Source organism: Antechinus flavipes, chromosome 4 (assembly GCF_016432865.1).
Source record: "Antechinus flavipes isolate AdamAnt ecotype Samford, QLD, Australia chromosome 4, AdamAnt_v2, whole genome shotgun sequence".
NCBI classification, from domain to species: domain Eukaryota; kingdom Metazoa; phylum Chordata; class Mammalia; order Dasyuromorphia; family Dasyuridae; genus Antechinus; species Antechinus flavipes.
In genome coordinates, this window is record NC_067401.1 from 121,089,124 (window position 1) to 121,107,233 (window position 18,110).

The following is an 18,110-nucleotide window of genomic DNA, read 5'->3' on the forward strand; positions in this document are numbered from 1 at the left end:
ACCAAAAGAATCCATCTGATTGCCTCAATAGGTGCAGGAAAAACCTTTAACAAAATACAATGTCCATTCTTAATTAAAAAAAAAAAAAACCAACAATATTAGGAAACATAGGAATAAATGGAGTTTATTTTAACATATAGTAATATTTATCTAAAACCATCCTCAAGCATTGTCCATAATGGGATAAGCCAGAAACCATCTAATACAATCAAGGGTAAAGCAAGGATGTCTGTTATCACTTTTATTATTCAATATTTTAGTAGAAACATCATCTATAACAAGAAAAGAAAAAAATTTGAATTAGAATAGGCAACGAAAAAGCAAAACTATTTTGCAGATGTTATACTTGAATCAGAAAATCAACTGAAAAAACTACTTGAAATTATTAACAACTTTAGCAAAGTTGCAAGATATAAGATAAATTCATATAAACTGTCACACTTTCTTTATATACCTAGCGACACCAGCAAGAGGTGAGAAATTCTATATAAAATAATTATGAGTAATATAAAATACTTGAGTGTTTATCAAGATAAATACAGGGACTATATATGAACAAATCTACAAAACTTTCCACGCAAATAAAGTCAGATCTAAACAATTGAAAAAATATTAATTGCCCAAGGGTAGACCAAGCCAATATAATTATGACAATTCTACCTGAATCTATTCAATGCCATGCCAATCAAACTATTAAAAAATTATAAAACTGAAAAATGACAAAATTCATCTGGAAGGACAAAGGCCAAAAATATCAAGGAAATCAATGAAAAAAATGTGAAGGAAACCAGTGGGAAAAAGTGTGTCTGTATGAGATCTCAAACTCTTACTATATAAAAGTGGTAATTATAAAACAGTTTGATATCAGCTCAGAAATAAAGTGGTAGGTAGATCAGTAGAATAGGTAAAAATTACATTATAGTAAAAATCATTTTAGTCTGATATGTGATTAAACCCAAAGATCCAAGCTTTTAGAATGAAATGTTATTATTTTATAAAAACTGCTAGGAAAACTGGAAAATAGCATAATAGAAATTGGGTACAGACTAAAATCTCATACTGATACTGAGATAAGGTCAAAATGGGTGCATCATTTACATATAAAACATACCATAAGTAAATTAGGAAAGCATGCAATGATTTATCTGTCAGATCTATGGATAAGCGAAAAATTTATGACAAACGAGAGATAAAGAGCATTATAAAATATAAAATGGATAATTTTAATTATATAAAATTTAAAAGATTTTTCACAAACAAAACTAATGCAACCAAAATTATAAGGAAGACAGAAAAACTGAAGCAGGGGAAATTTTGCAACAAAATATGCAACCTCTGATAATGGTCTCTTTTTTTTCAAACATAAGGAGAACCAAGTCTAATTTATAAAAATACAAGTCATTCTCCAATTTATAGACTATGAACAATTTTCAGACAAAAGAAAGCTATCTGTAGTCATGAAAAAATGCTCTAAATCACTATTAGAGAAATTCAAATTAAAACAACTTTGTTACCCTCTCACATCTATTAAATTAGTTAATATGACAGAAAAGGAAAATGATAAATGTGAGAAAACTGGGACACTAATGCCCTGTTGGCAGAAATATGAGCTGATCCAACCATACTAGAGAGAAATACAGACCCATGCAATAAAACTGTATGCATCCCCTTTGATCCAACAATGTCACTGCTAGGACTGTATCCCAAAAATAGCAAAAAATTCCCCAAAGTTTAAATAACCAACCAATAACAACAGCAAAAATGGGGTTTGGAGAAAAGGACCTATTTGTACAAAAATAGTTATTGCAGCTCTTTTTGTGGTAGCTAAGAATTGGAAATTAAAAGGATGACCATTAATTGGAGAATGGCTAAATAAGCTGTGATATATGATTGTAATGGAATGCTATTTTCTATAAAAAATGACAATCAGGATAAAAAAAAAAAAAACCTAAAAAGACTTAACATGAAGTGATATATAGTGAAGTAAACATAATCAAGAGACAGCAATATTGGGGTTTTGTTTTGTTTGTTTTTTGCTGAAGTGATTGGGGTTAAGTGACTTGCCCAGGGTCACAGAGCTAGGAAGTGTTAAGTGTCTGAGATCAGATTTGAACTCAGGTCATCCTGACTTCAGAGCTGGTGGTCTATATACTGTGCCACAGCAATATTGTTTGATAAAGAATTTTGATGAAGCTTATTATTCCTCCAGGGAAAAACCTGATGTTGTTGGAATACAGACAGAAGTATGCTATATTTTTACTTCCTTTGTTTCATTCTTTTTCTTTTATCTAAGGCTTCTTGTACATAATCATTAATAGGAAAATGTTTTACATGATTGTATCACTGATAACTGTTTACCATCTCAGGGAAGAGGAAGGGAAGGAAGGAAGAATAGAAGTTGAAACTCAAAACTTAAAAAAAAAAAATGTTAAAACGTTTTTAATGTAATTGTGAGGAAATATATTTAAAAAAGAAATGATGAAAGTCATGGTTAATATCTTTATTATTATTTGTTTCCCATGTGTTAACTCTCCCATCCTCAAAGAGTTAATAGCTTATTGAAATAGGTTAACTTAAAACTGTGATAAACATAAATAGATTTTGAGTCAGGGACATCTGGATCTGAATCCTTTCTTGCTCATATACTGGTTATTATGGAAATGTTCTTTAATCTCTCAGTTTCAGTTTGTATCTGTTAATAAAAGTATCTCTCTCGTAGGATTGTTATTAAAATAAACCCAAATGGGATCTCAAAAAGATGGAGACAATCAAATCAATAAATAACAACAAAATCCTTCTCATTCAGATCAAAGTTACATTATCCTTTTTGCCTACCATCTCACACTATTGATTCATTGAGCCTTGTGGTCCATTAAACTTTCACTGTTTTCTATCTATTCCTGCTTAATTGTATGCTTCTGGGGTTGATTTTTTTTTTTTTTTTGGTACCCAACTGCAAACTATCTTTATTGAATTTCATTTTGTTAGATTCAGTTCACTATTTTAACCGATTAAGATTGTTTTGGATTCTGATTTTGTCACTCACTGTATTAATTCTTCCTCACCATCTTAAATACAAAAATAGTATGAAATAATTTAATCAAAAACTTTGCTAAAATCTAAACGTTCTATCTTCATACCATTTACCTCATCTATTAATTCAGTAATCTCACCCAAAGAGGAAATAGTGTTAGTCTGGTATGAACTAATTTTTTTCCAGTTTTATTTTATATTAATAAATTTCTATTTCTCTAATCTAGTTCTAATTTCTTTCTCCCATCCACTCTTCCTCTACTCATTGAAAAAGCCAAAAAAAAAAAAAAATGTTTCTACAACCTAATTTTGATGACCCCATACCGGCTCTTGGTCATTCATTACCTCTTCCCTTTTTTAGATATTTGCTGAACCAAAAGTTGTCTGGCATTTAATTTACATCTTTCCCTTTTCGGAAAATCAGTCCATTTGACTTTATCTATTTCCCATTTCCTATGATCTTTCCAAGAATCTCTGACGGTGTCTCAGCTGTCACATCTGCTGATTTTTTTCAAAACCTAATCATGTAGTTTATCTGGGCCCAGAGACTTGAATTCATCATCAAGGGCAACTCTGCCCTCTCTCTTTCTCTTCCTGCTTAGTCTTAAATTATCATCTGCAAGTTTTTTTTTTTTTTTCTTTTCTGTCATTTCTAATGTAAAAGTCATTGTGCTGTGCTTACAGAGGAAATGTAAACAAAAAGATGGGTGCAGCTTTGTCTTCTCTTCTTTGTCAGTTCCCTCCATCTTTTCCATCTCCCTTCTACTCTGACCTCTGGAGTTACTGCAGCTTCCTCATTGTATTTTTGGTCTTGCTGCGCCAAACCTCAGCCTGGGATCACTCATGCCTTCTGCTGTTTTCACTCCTGTGCACATCATGGTGATTGAAACTGAAGAACATTATAAAGCCATGCTTTGGATCTTCTACAAATTTATGTTCTGTAGCTTCAACTGGATTCTCACTGCTTTAGACAATCTTGTACCTCCCTCATTAAGTCACTATCACACATTCCACAAGGGCTCTTCCAAACCTTTCTGTCCCTCCTTCAGTCTTCCGTGGTCTCTTCTCTCTGTTGAGAACCTTGCCTTATATTTTACACAAAAAAGGGAGGTCATTTGCAGGGAGCTCCCTCTTCTGTTCTCATCTCACATCCCTTAAATGTCTTTTGTCACTATCTCTTTTATTCCACACATAAAGAGTTGGCTCTTTTTGCCAAAGCTAACCCCTCTGCATCCACAAATGATTCCATTCCATCTATCTTCTCTAGTAGATTGTTCCCCTTTATCATTCCTACTCTCTCACTAATCTTCTATGTGTATCTATTGTCTTATTACCTACTGCTTACAAACATGTCCATATCTCTCCCATCCTCAAACACCTTCACTTGGGTGATCTATCCCTACTAACATCCCATATCTTGCTAGCCTTTTATGCTTAAACTCCTGGATAAGGCAGTGTATAATAGGTGTCTACATTTCGTTCCTTTCCATTTTCTTCTTAACTCCCTCATTCTGACTTCTGACCTCATTATTCAACCACAACTTTCTCCAAAGTTGCTAATGTTCTCCTAATGGCCAAATCCAATGGTCTTTTCTCAGTCTTCATCCCTTTTGACCAACCTGTAGTCTTTGACATTGTTGATCACTCTTTTCTCCTTGATATTCTAGGTTTTTTAGATTTTTTGAGATATTATTCTCTCCTTAGTCTTTTCTTACTTATCTGATTTTTTTCTTTTTCTTTTCCTTTATTGGATCTTCATCCAAATCATGTTCATTAACTATGAATATCCCCAGGATTCTGCCTGGGCCCTCTTCTTCTCCATACTATTGAATTTGGTAATCTCATCAACTCTCATAAATTAAATTAGGATCCCTGTGTTGATGATTCTCAAATCTACTTATTTAGGAAATCTAATCTAGCATCATTTCTACTGACCTTCAGTTTTGCAACTCTATCAGATACTAGATATCTTCAACTAAATGTCTTGTAAACACCTTAAATTCCTTCAGAGTTTAACTCTTCATCTTTCTCACCAAAAATTCACCCTTTCCAAATTTCCCTATTATTATTGATTATTATTAATGATGTCTTTTCATCATTAGAACCACTACCCTTCTAGTTCCCTGTGCATGCAACCTAGGTATTATCCTCCTCATTCTCTCAATCTTTCCAGACCCAGTCTATTGCCAGACTTGTCAATTTTGCCTTCTCGCATATATGACCTCTTCTGTTTTTGCTGCCATACTCTGGGGCAAGTCCTCATTACCTTACAGCCAGACAAATGATTGTCATAATCTACTGATGGACCTCTGCTCCCAGCCTTTCCTTTCTCATTCAGATGTTAAAGAGGTTTTCCTAAAGCACAAACCATATCATTTTTCTCCCCCTACTACTCACTAAATTTCCTATCACTTCCAAGATCAAATAGCAAATCAAAATCCCCTGTTTAACATTCAAATGTAAATTACTCCTTCCTACTTTTCTAGTCTCCTTATATCTTATGCTCCTTTTCCCCCTGACTTCCAATACTCTCTGAACCACTAACATTAGCCTGTTTTCTGAAACGCAACACTTCGTTTCAATCATGCAGAACATACATATTGTTCTTAAAGAATTCTTTAAATCTTTGTTTCTAGGACTTCATATTTCCTATTTATTGAATTATCTGGAAAGTTAATTTATTTAGGACAGCTTCCTTACTTTTGGATGGTGCTAAGAGTAACATGTGTTTATTATTTGAACAGATAATATTTCAAGATCTTATAGTTTTGTCTTCACTTCATTAATCTTAGTAGCTTTTATATTGCTTTTGATTTGTTTATATCTATGAACTTGTGTACTGTGAATTCCTAGAGAATTATTGTAGATAATTTCAGGTTATACTACCAACATATGAATTTATATTGTTCAGTCACTTTTTTTTTTTTAATAGCCTTTTATTTACAGGTTATATGTATGGGTAACTTTACAGCATTGATAATTGCCAAACCTCTTGTTCCAATTTTCCCTCTCCTAACCTCCACCCTCTCCCCCAGATGACAGGATGACCAGTATATGTTAAATATATTAAAGTATAAATTAGATACACAATAAGTAAACATGACCAAACCGTTATTTTGCTGTACAAAAAGAATTGGACTCTGAAATATTGTACAGTTAGCCTGTGAAGGAAATCAAAAATGCAGGTGGGCAAAAATTTAGGGATTTGGAATTCAATGTAATGGTTCTTAGTCATATCCCAGAGTTTTTTCACTGGGTGTAGCTGGTTCAGTTCATTACTGCTCCATTGGAACTGATTTGGTTCATCTCATTGCTGAGGAGGGCCAGGTCCATCAGAATTGGTCATCATATAGTATTGTTGTTGAAGTATATAATGATCGCCTGGCCCTACTCGTTTCACTCAGCATCAGTTCGTGTAAGTCTCTCCAGCCCTTTCTGAAATCATCCTGTTGGTCATTTCTTACCGAACAATAATATTCCATAATATTCATATACCACAATTTATTCGGCCATTCTCCAATTGATGGGCATTCACTCAGTTTCCAGTTTCTGGCCACTACAAGCAGGGCTGCCACAAACATTCGTGCACATACAGATCCCTTTCCCTTCTTTATGATCTCTTTGGAATATAAGCCCAGTAGTAACACTGCTGGATCAAAGGGTATGCACAGTTTGATAACTTTTTGCACATAGTTCCAAATTGCTCTCCAGAATGGCTGGATGTATTCATAATTCCACCAACAATGTATCAATGTCCCTGTTTTCCCACATCCCCTCCAACACTCTGCATTATCTTTCCCTGTCATTCTAGCCAGTTGTTCAGTCACTTTTAAGTCATGTCCAGCTCTTTGTGATCCCATTTGGATTTTGGTTTGGGCTTTTTAAACAAAGTTTTGTCATTTCCTTCTCCAGCTCATTTTACAGAGGAAGAACTGGAGCAAATAATGTTTAGTGGCTTGCCCAGGGTCCTGTAATTAAGTATCTGTTATTTGAATATATAGAAATGATTCTTCTTAACTCCAGGCCCAGCACTCTATCCCCTGGATCACCTATTGCCCCCTATCTGAATATCTCAGTATATTTATTATTCTTTTATAACAGCCTTCTAGTGGGTTTTTTTTTTTAATTCTTTGGAGAATATTTGTGATCCATTTACTTATCATTTTAGTTGAAATAATGATAGATTTAGAATTAAAAGATCTAAACTCATACCTAGTTCAGTTACTCATGGATTATAATATTTACAGCAGCTACCTTGAAGGGCTGTTGGTGAAGATCAAATTACACCATATTTACAAAGTGTTTTATAATTGTAAAGCATAATATAAATGTAAGCTATAGTTCATTTACATTTTCAACTAATATTTCCTCTTTTACTTATAAAATATAATTCTGTAATCCTTTATGGACTACTAAAAATTGTTATCAAAATGCAAATTGTACCTTATTCAGAGGAGGTCCCTGGATAAGAAGGTATGCTAAGATTGTCTTCTAGTTGTGATATGCCACAGCAAATTATATAGAACATCCCTCCTCCCACGTGGGGTTTTGTAACTGAATGTGGGAGTCATGGAACTGTGATTTGTTACAGTAAATATTTATATACCTATATATTTGGAAGTCATATAAAAATTTCTTGGGCAAAAAGTGGTCATGAGTGAAAAAAAAGCTTAAGAAGCCATGATATAGAGGGATTGTAGCATCTATGGATCATGGTAGAGCCTGTTGAGTATTGTAAAATAGTAAGTGAAATTTATCTGTGAAATGTTTGCGTAAAATGTCATGGTATATTTTTCTGGATTATCTCTACTTGATCAGGGAATGTACTCAAGTTCTAGTGAATTTAATACTTTACTAAATATATGATATGAAAATTAATTTGTAGGGGTTTTAAAAATTGCAATCCAAAGCCAAATATAAATGACAACTTCATATTAAATTTTGTGATTATTTTGGTTGCTTATTCATTAAAAGATTAGGACTTGATTACATAAATCACATTCATGAAAGCAGTTACGACTGCAGTCTTGGAGATTGGTACATTTTCTATTCAATGTTGATTTAAGATTTGTGTAGTCAGTAGTGTTTTTGTATAGAGAAATTGTCACAGGTTTCTCAGTGACAGTAGGTTTCTTTTATTCTTTTGACAGAGTTAAATTAGAAGATGTTGACATTGTTGAGAACTCTGTAGCAGTCAGTAATGGACTCAGTTATTCATACAAAAAAGCACGGAAGAGGAGAACCACATGGGAGGAAGAAGAGTCAGATGCAGAAAATGATCAATACATAGAAAAGCATTGGAAAGAGGGAGAGATCAGTGAAACCTCTTCTCTGGAACCAGATCAAGACACAAGGAAAAAAAACAAGAAGAGAAAAAGGAATGAGGGAGGAAGTGAAAATAATGGAAAATGGACCCCCCAAAAATCAGGGAAAGAGAAGGGAGGAAAAGCTGAAGAAAAGAAACAGAAAAGGCCTCCAAAGTCTTCTAAAGCAAAGACATTGCCAGAACGGACCAAAAAGAGGTGTGCTGTTCAGAAGAGTGCTTCCGTTAAAAATAGTTCAGCTGAAACCAAGAGGAAAAAGGATATTGGCTTGTCTGCTAAAGCCAACCCTGATACCTCATCAGATTCTGATTCTTCTGCCACATCATCAGATGATAGTCACAGCAAGACAAGTCTTGGTGGTAAAAAATCAGTAGAGAAGGAGTCATTCATCACATCAAAGTCAAGCGGTTCTCACCCAAAAGCAGACAGAGTTGTTACCGGCTCTGCCAAGGCCAAAGGAACTCAAGCCTCGTCCTCTAGTTTGGATTCCAGTTCCAGTTCAGATGACCAGGGCGGGATGCCCAAGAGAGCTCCAACGCCAGCTCGTCCCCCAATGGGAGCAGCAGGATCTCCAAGATCTTCCCAGACAAATGGTCCAAATACAGACAGTCACTTAGGAACAAGACAGGAGATGCGATACTCTGATCTCTGGGATAAGCCAGTATTGGGAAATAGTGGGAAACAACCAACCCCTCTGACTGCAGAAGCAGCTCCTCACCCCAGCAGTTTTGGAAGGGGGAGGGGAAGAGGGGAAGACATTTTCCCTTGGAGGGGACCTAGGGGACGGGGTTTTCGTGGAATCAGAGGACGAGGGAGAGGGGGAAACATTAATTATGTGTTTAATGGTGAATCCCAGAAACAACAGCAATTAAATGAAGTAGTAAAAAATACTTCCATTATTATCCAGGTATGTAGCCTTCCTTTCTTCTTTTATTTCTTTATTTTTATTACCTCCATATGTTAATCAACCTGATATATGTGAGTCTGGAGTTTATCAGTATTTATTATTGTTAATGAAATCAGTCAATATTTGAGTATTTATTAAGTATCTGTTTATATGCTAGCCATTGTGTTAGGGATACAAAGAAAAATGAAACAATCTTTACCTTACGGATTAAAAATTTTATTGGGGAGATGGTGTAAACACACTATCTGTGTGTATGTGTGTGTGTGTGTGTTTTAAGTATAAATAGAAATTAATTTGGGGGATTAGGGCACAAGTAGCTAGATGAATCTGGAGAGATTTTATATAGCAGCATTTGAGCTGAGTTTTGAAAGAATCAGTATTTAAAAGGCTCAGGTGAAGAGGGAGTACTTTCCACACATGGAGGACATCCAGTGCAAAGGCACAGAAATGGAAGATGGAGTGCCCTGGGTGAAGAACAGCAAGGTGGCCGGTCTAGTTGGACAGAACAGTGCGGGAAGAAGAATAATATAAAACAAAGTTGAAAAGGTAGGTGGGCATCAGGCTATGAAGTGCTTTAAAAGCCAAACGGAAGGTGTTTACAATTGATTCTAGAAACAGTAAGGTGAGAGTTGAAGTTAAGGTAGTGATGTGGTCAGACTTTTTCTTGAAGAAAATCATTTGGACATCTATGTGGAGAATGGATTGGAGAGACACTTGAGACTAGGAGACAAGTTAGAAGAATTATCAGTAGTCCATGCTGAGGTGATCCTAAACAAGCATGTTGTAGAGGTAGAAGCAAGATTTAATAACTAATCAGGTATGGGAAATGAGACAGAATGAGACATTGAGGAGAGAGAATATTAAAGTTATAAACCTAGGAGACCTCTTGCATAATGGTGGTGTCCTTGGCAAAATAACAAAATGTGGAAGAAGAGTGCATTTAGAGGGAATTTAGGGTTCTGTCTTAGACTTATTGAATTATAGTAGCTTACCAAATTTCTTGTTGGAAATGTACAGTAAGCAGTTGCAGCTGCATGACCAAAGTCTAAGAGATAGATGTGACTGTATAGATCTGGGAGTCATAGAAATTTTAATTAAGCCTGTAAAAGAGCATAGAGAACCCTGAAACCTCTCTTGGTATGCCCAGAGTTGGGTACCATGATAAGGTTAATGACCCAGCAAAAGGGGCTGAGAGGGAGCACAGTCATACAAGTAGCAGGAGAGCTCAGGTAGATCATTGTTGGAAAACTCAGCAAAGAAGGATCCAGGAGGTTAGAGTGGAGAGTAGTGTGAGGCTGCTGCAAAGAAATTGGAAAGGATGAAGACTGAGAAAATGTCATCAAATTTAGCAACTAAAATCATTGGTAACTTTGAAGAAAGCAATTTTAATTGAGTAATAAGGTCAGAAGACAGATTGCAAAGGGTTGAAGAGAGAAAGAGGCAATGAATGTGCACAGCTTTTTAAATAGGAATTTGGCTGAGAAGGAAAGGAAAGGAAAATACTTAAAGGAAAGGCATGATCTAAAGAGAGGATGATAGAGACTTAAGTATGATTTTTAGCAGAGAAGGAACCACTAAGTGGGGAGAAATTAAAGATTAAAGAAAGGTACGGGATGATAGCCCTGGTGGTCTTCTAGGAAAGATGGGAAGAGATTGTTATCAGGAATAAATGTAGCTTGTTGGCCTTGGTGATAGGTGTTATCTCTTCATAGCTAACATTGCTTTTGTAGAATCCAGTGGAGACTCCCCAGAAGGACTACAGTCAACTTCCTCAATTAGCAGCACCCCCACGGGTAGGGGAAAAGATTGCATTTAAGGTATATTTCCTCTTACATCTAAATGGTCTCACCAACTAGAATATATCATGGGGTTCCAAATTTCAGAACCATTGATTTTTGGGGGTCTGTGAACTTTTAAAATATATATTTTATAACCATGTGGCACAGTGGATAGAGTGCCTGGTCTGGAGTCAGGAAGATGCATTTTTATGAGTTCAAATCTGGCTTCAAATATGTCCTAATTGTGTGACTCTGGGCAAATCATTTAAACAGGGTTGCCTTGATTTTCTCATTGTAAAATGGGAAGGTAAACCCTCCCAGTATCTTTGCCAAGAAAATCCTAGTTAGGGTCATGAAGAATTGGACACAACTAAGATAACTGACTAACAGTCTCAAAAATTTTGGTATAAATGATCTTGCAGTCCTATATATTTTATTTTATTTATTCAAAAATGATCCTTAAAAGTCCATAGGTTTTGCCAGTCTATCAAAGGAAGCCATGTCACAAAAAGTTAAGAATTTTGTGTCTATTGAATTCATAACAAAATAGCTTAAAATTGTTTCCTATTTCCACCTCTGCCATTCATTCATCTGTTAAACATGTTGGTAGGGCAGATGAAGTAGGAGAGATCAGCGTTCTGACATTACTAATTACTTTGAGAAATTAGAAGTAAGAAATTGGAAGACAGCCTTTCTTAGAAATGAGAAGATCCAGAATAGCCATAATTTAAATTCCATTTTTTCCATATCTAGTTTCAGTATTTTCCCCTTTTATTCTATGTTATATCAATGGCAAATGGATATTACTTACTGATATGGAAAACCTTTTAGCTTTCATCTTGTGTTATCCACAATGGAGTGGCTAAATGTTCTTGTCATGTTAGCAGCATTTTAAAAATTTAAAAACTAAACAATCATATATCTTTTTGTTTGTTTATCTTTCTTAGCTTTTGGAATTGACAGCAGATTATTCTCCTGATGTCTCTAGTTACAAGGTACTACTTATTTTAAAATTGTTATATGACAAAAGGAAAGGTATTTAGAACATATGGCTTAAAAAAATAATCTTTGCATATGTAAACCATATTTATAAAATATAATACCTCTTTCAAGATGTTTGGTGTTTTTAGTTATTATATATACTTTAATATAATAATCCACATTTATATGGAACTTTTAAAAATTTAAAAGGCACTTCCTCCTGACAATCATCGAAATATGTGATCTGAATATTATTATCTCCATTTTATAGATGAGACTCAAAGCTAACATGACTTGCCAGTGAACAAACTCATAATTGTCTACCATGAGTTTCAAGTTCAAGATTCTTGATTCCCAAGTCTAATGCTTTATTTACTATATCATGCCAATTCTTTTTTTTTTTTAATTGCTTTTTATTTACAAAACATATTTATGGGTAATTTTTCAGCATTGACTCTTGCAAAACCTGTTCCAACTTTTCCCCTCCTTCCTCCCACCCCCTCCCCCAGATGGCAGGTAGACCAATACATGTTAAACATGTTAAAGTATATGTTAGTACAATATATGTATCCATATCCATACAGTTATTTTTCATGCCAATTCTTTATACCCTAATAGATACAGACAGTATAGGAGATTGAACTGAGGAGTATAATTGATAGAAGAATGAAAAAATTATTAATTTATAAACAAAATGACTGGCTTTCTTACTTAGGGAGCCACCTCTGTTTTAAGCCTAGTAATGGGTGAATTTTCCCATGTAATTCATAAAGGATGAATATTTTCATCCAAAGAGATAATTTTTTGGAATCAGCCTTGTCCATCTTTTTCACATTTTTTCAGAACCCAGTTTTTCCATTATGAATTCTGATCTGAGTTAAGTAAAAGCTGTTTAAAAATTTAGATAATTCTAAAATTACAGATTACATAATTATATTAATGATAGTTACATTAACGTGTTTCTTTTGAGTTGTCATTTTATAATTCTTTGAAACTGAGCTATTTATATCTCTTTGAGACTTTCTATTGGCAGATTATATATTAAAATTCAGTAAAACTTTGACCCAGAATGGTCAGAAAATAATATGTTGATTTGTTTGTACTTGATTGTCTTGAATCTGCTTTTTTAAAAAACAACTTATTGCAAGTCTTTCTAAGGTATAGTAGTATACTTCTTTAGCAAAGGCATTTAGTACTATGCTTCTTGTGGTTTTTCCAGTGCATTAAAATTCTTGTCAATTATGCTATATTCTTATATAATAGCTATGAAAAATGTAAAAAAATTGGTGAATTTGAAATTCCAGAACATTTCTTCAAGATTTTGATTTTTAATAAAATCTTGATTAAAAGATTCCTCTTCTCCCCTCTCCCTTTCCCTGGTTCTCTGTCTTTCTTCCTCTTCTCCTTTTTCTTTTCTCTCTTGATAATTTTGGTTAATTTTTCAAGTCATAGTGTAATGGAGACCCCCACGCAAGAATGAGGAGTCATCAGTGTTTTAGCCTGTCCTGCAGATTTTTATATAGAAAGTTCTCTGCCCAACAACTGCCACCATGCCATGTGTAGTAGGAATTTCTTGGCAAAGGCAGAAAAAAAATCAGCTTAGTCTTAGTGGCTAGTCATTGTTAATGACATCAGGGAAGTTAACATTTAGTACCAGAATATATGTTTGGGGAGAACACAAGATGGAATCTTGTGAGGAAAGAAATGTACAGGTTAAAAAATATATGAGACCAATTATACAACTTTGCTGCCTCCCTGTTTCTCCCTGTAGTTTATCATCCTCTGGTCATAAAGCAGTTTTGAAGAAGTTTCCAGAGAGGTTGATGGTAATGACAATCTTATTGAAATAAGTACATAGCCTCTCAACATTTGGCTGATGTTTCATTTGTTTCTAATCTTCTGGATGTGAACATATATTAACTTAAATGAAATTTTGTTTTATTTGTATTGAGGTATGCCAGTGTTGTTGAAATGGGGTGTTTACTAAACTACTTTGATGTGATCTTTTTTATTTTTGAAGGAGGGGAAAATAATAAACTACAATCCTGATGCTCAGGAAGTAGATATTGAAATCCTTTCATCTTTACCTGGTAAGTCCTTTTAGAGCCAATTGGCTGTGGGTTTCTAGAGTGCTTTTAAACAACTTTCATAGAGATTGCTGAGTTTTGAATGACCTTGTTGGCATTAGAATTGTATTGTCTTTTTTTTCCCCCCACACCAACTATCCAGCTGACAGTTCTAGTAAAATGAAGAAAATAGAAATTAGCAGAATATTTTAATTGCCTAGAAATTGCATAGACTTACCTCCTCCTCCTCTGGCCTTCCCTCCCCCCCCCTCCCCCAGATGGCAGGTAGACCAATACATGTTAAACATGTTAAAGTATATGTTAGTACAATATATGTATACATATCCATACAGTTATTTTTCATGCCAATTCTTTATAGCCTAATAGATACAGACAGTATAGGAGATTGAACTGAGGAGTATAATTGATAGAAGAATGAAAAAATTATTAATTTATAAACAAAATGACTGGCTTTCTTACTTAGGGAGCCACCTCTGTTTTAAGCCTAGTAATGGGTGAATTTTCCCATGTAATTCATAAAGGATGAATATTTTCATCCAAAGAGATAATTTTTTGGAATCAGCCTTGTCCATCTTTTTCACATTTTTTCAGAACCCAGTTTTTCCATTATGAATTCTGATCTGAGTTAAGTAAAAGCTGTTTAAAAATTTAGATAATTCTAAAATTACAGATTACATAATTATATTAATGATAGTTACATTAACGTGTTTCTTTTGAGTTGTCATTTTATAATTCTTTGAAATTGAGCTATTTATATCTCTTTGAGACTTTCTATTGGCAGATTATATATTACAATTCAGTAAAACTTTGATTTAACCAGAATGGTCAGAAAATAATATGTTGATTTGTTTGTACTTGATTGTCTTGAATCTGCTTTTTTAAAAAACAACTTATTGCAAGTCTTTCTAAGGTATAGTAGTACACTTCTTTAGCAAAGGCATTTAGTACTATGCTTCTTGTGATTTTTCCAGTGCATTAAAATTCTTGTCAGTTATGCTATATTCTTATATAATAGCTATGAAAAATGTAAAAAAATTGGTGAATTTGAAATTCCAGAACATTTCTTCAAGATTTTGATTTTTAATAAAATCTTGATAAAAAGGTTCCTCTTCTCCCCTCTCCCTTTCCCTGGTCCTCTGTCTTTCTTCCTCTTCTCCTTTTTCTTTTCTCTCTTGATAATTTTGGTTAATTTTTCAAGTCATAGTGTAATGGAGACCCCCACGCAAGAATGAGGAGTCATCAGTGTTTTAGCCTGTCCTGCAGATTTTTATATAGAAAGTTCTCTGCCCAACAACTGCCACCATGCCATGTGTAGTAGGAATTTCTTGGCAAAGGCAGAAAAAAAATCAGCTTAGTCTTAGTGGCTAGTCATTGTTAATGACAGCAGGGAAGTTAACATTTAGTACCAGAATATATGTTTGGGGAGAACACAGGATGGAATCTTGTGAGGAAAGAAATGTACAGGTTAAAAAATATATGAGACCAATTATACAACTTTGCTGCCTCCCTGTTTCTCCCTGTAGTTTATCATCCTCTGGTCATAAAGCAGTTTTGAAGAAGTTTCCAGAGAGGTTGATGGTAATGACAGTCTTATTGAAATAAGTACATAGCCTCTCAACATTTGGCTGATGTTTCATTTGTTTCTAATCTTCTGGATGTGAACATATATTGACTTAAATGAAATTTTGTTTTATTTGTATTGAGGTATGCCAGTGTTGTTGAAATGGGGTGTTTACTAAACTACTTTGATGTGATCTTTTTTATTTTTGAAGGAGGGGAAAATAATAAACTACAATCCTGATGCTCAGGAAGTAGATATTGAAATCCTTTCATCTTTACCTGGTAAGTCCTTTTAGAGTCAATTGGCTGTGGGTTTCTAGAGTGCTTTTAAACAACTTTCATAGAGATTGCTGAGTTTTGAATGACCTTGTTGGCATTAGAATTGTATTGTCTTTTTTTTTTCCCCCCACACCAACTATCCAGCTGACAGTTCTAGTAAAATGAAGAAAATAGAAATTAGCAGAATATTTTAATTGCCTAGAAATTACATAGACTTACCTCCTCCTCCTCTGGCCTTCCCTCCCCCCCCTTTTCCTATGTTTTCAGTGGTGAAAGAGCCCGGGAAGTTTGACCTGGTATACCAGAATGAAAATGGAACAGAAGTGGTAGAGTATGCAGTATCACAGGATAAAAGGGTATGCTTCTATTCAGGGAGCTACTTGGTATCATTTTTTTTTTAATTTTTATTAATGCTTTACTCTAAACATAATGACAAGATTTTTGTAGTAAACTTTCTCTGTTAATAATGTTATTTTGTAATTTTATTAAGCATAATTTGCTTTCTATTCTATTTGCTTAAACTAGGAAGATTGCTGTTTTAAGAGTATTTGATTTAGGTTTGAAATCTACAGGTTTAAAGTTTTTTGACATGAATTGACTTTATTTTGCCAATATTGAAATGAAAAATATGAGTATTATATTTAAGACAATGCTCTATTTGAAAGTTTTGTATTTCAAGTGAACTTCATAATTAGTAAACCCTTATTTTGTCCTAAACTTAAATAGTTAAATGGTCAAATACATAGGTTTTTCTATCTTTTATGAAAGAGGTGGAAAGCTCTCGTATTTATTTTTTAAAAATTCAACTTTCAGAATATATATTTGGAATGAATATATATTAGCCCAATCTGTTATACTTATTATTTTACTACAGTATGTTTCTGGAAATTTAAATTTTAAGTAGATAGTAGGCAATATCATTTTCCTCTGTGTACTGCTTATGCAATTACATTTATTGTGATTTTTGCTATTAAGTGATGCTTCTGACGTCATTAATAAAGTCAATGTCATTGTAATTTTAGGAAAGCTGATATATATTAATAAATGCATGCTTTACTGTGACAAAAAATGAATTACTTTTTTTTTTTTTTTTTTTTTTAAGAAGAACAGATCTGTGGAATGCAAAGTGGCAAAAACAAAGGGAATTACTTTGCCATCTGATAACCACAGGGAACAGATGTCCTCTGTTTTGAGGAACAAGGTTCTAAAGAGCCTTCTGAGTAATTAAAGATAAATTTAGTCCAATTTTTGTTAAGTCCCTACTATATGCAAAATACTCTGCTAGGTGAGATAGAGAGTTTAGCTAGGATATGTTCCCTGTGCTTAATTTAGAAAGGAGATAATGAAACCTGCTTCAGGTTTTTTTTTTTTTTTTTTTTTTAAGGGTTTTTGTATGTGTTCAATTTTAATGTTATATACAAATAAGTTTTTATTGTTTTGTACATAAACTTTATTATAACTCAGCCAGGTATTTAGCTACTAGAAAAAAAGTTTTCTTCAATGTTTTGGTCATATGAAAGTTGACGATATTTGATAATGAATTACTTCATTAGAGCAGTCTGCTGGAAAGATAATATCACCATATTGATTGTCTTTTGTTTTTCCCAGATAACTATTTGTTGGAAAGAACTGATCGAACCAAGACTAATTATTGAGCCTCACACTGACACTCCAAATACAGAACAGGCCTGACCTTTATCATTCCAACCAGTGTATATGAAGGACTAAATATATAGTTTCAAATAGCTTATAATTTTTGTTTGCTTTATGACCTTGTGAAAATGACTATAGGTTGGACCTTTTCTAAATAAAGTATTTCAACAACATAGAATAAAAATTTTAGTATCTTTTTTTTATGTTCAGTATTTTATGAAAACTATACCTCTTAATATTAAAACTGGTGACTTTAAAACATCGTATGTTACAGAAGTGGTAGTTATTTTAAATTAATCATGGTTTTAGAATCATTGATATGTAATTTCTTCCCTCAATCCTACCTTCAAGTCCTGGAAGTCGGTACAACTTTTATAATAGAATTTGACATAACAGTTGAATGTTATGAAGTTAATAAACTATTTGGCCACTGGGTGGTAATATAAGAAAAGAGACTTTTTTTTTTTTTAATATGCCAGTTGGGTAACATTTAAACCACTAAAGCAAA

The 18,110-nt window shown here is 33.7% G+C and overlaps 1 protein-coding gene across 2 annotated transcripts in view; it reads left to right on the forward strand.

Annotated features, from left to right (window-relative positions):
* COIL (coilin) overlaps nucleotides 1-17,786 on the forward strand; it is a 32,275-nt gene extending 14,489 nt beyond the window's left edge. The window contains exons 2-7 of one of the 2 annotated variants that reach the window (XM_051994237.1): nucleotides 8,184-9,264; nucleotides 10,995-11,081; nucleotides 11,990-12,037; nucleotides 14,044-14,113; nucleotides 16,217-16,305; nucleotides 17,558-17,786. In XM_051994237.1, coding sequence (XP_051850197.1) covers nucleotides 8,184-9,264; nucleotides 10,995-11,081; nucleotides 11,990-12,037; nucleotides 14,044-14,113; nucleotides 16,217-16,305; nucleotides 17,558-17,641 — 1,459 coding nt within the window. In that variant the 3' untranslated portion in view covers nucleotides 17,642-17,786. Of the gene's footprint in view, nucleotides 1-8,183; nucleotides 9,265-10,994; nucleotides 11,082-11,989; nucleotides 12,038-14,043; nucleotides 14,114-15,882; nucleotides 15,953-16,216; nucleotides 16,306-17,557 lie in introns of both variants that reach the window. The other variant, XM_051994238.1, reaches the window with a different exon arrangement.
* The last annotated feature ends 324 nt before the right edge of the window (nucleotides 17,787-18,110 follow it).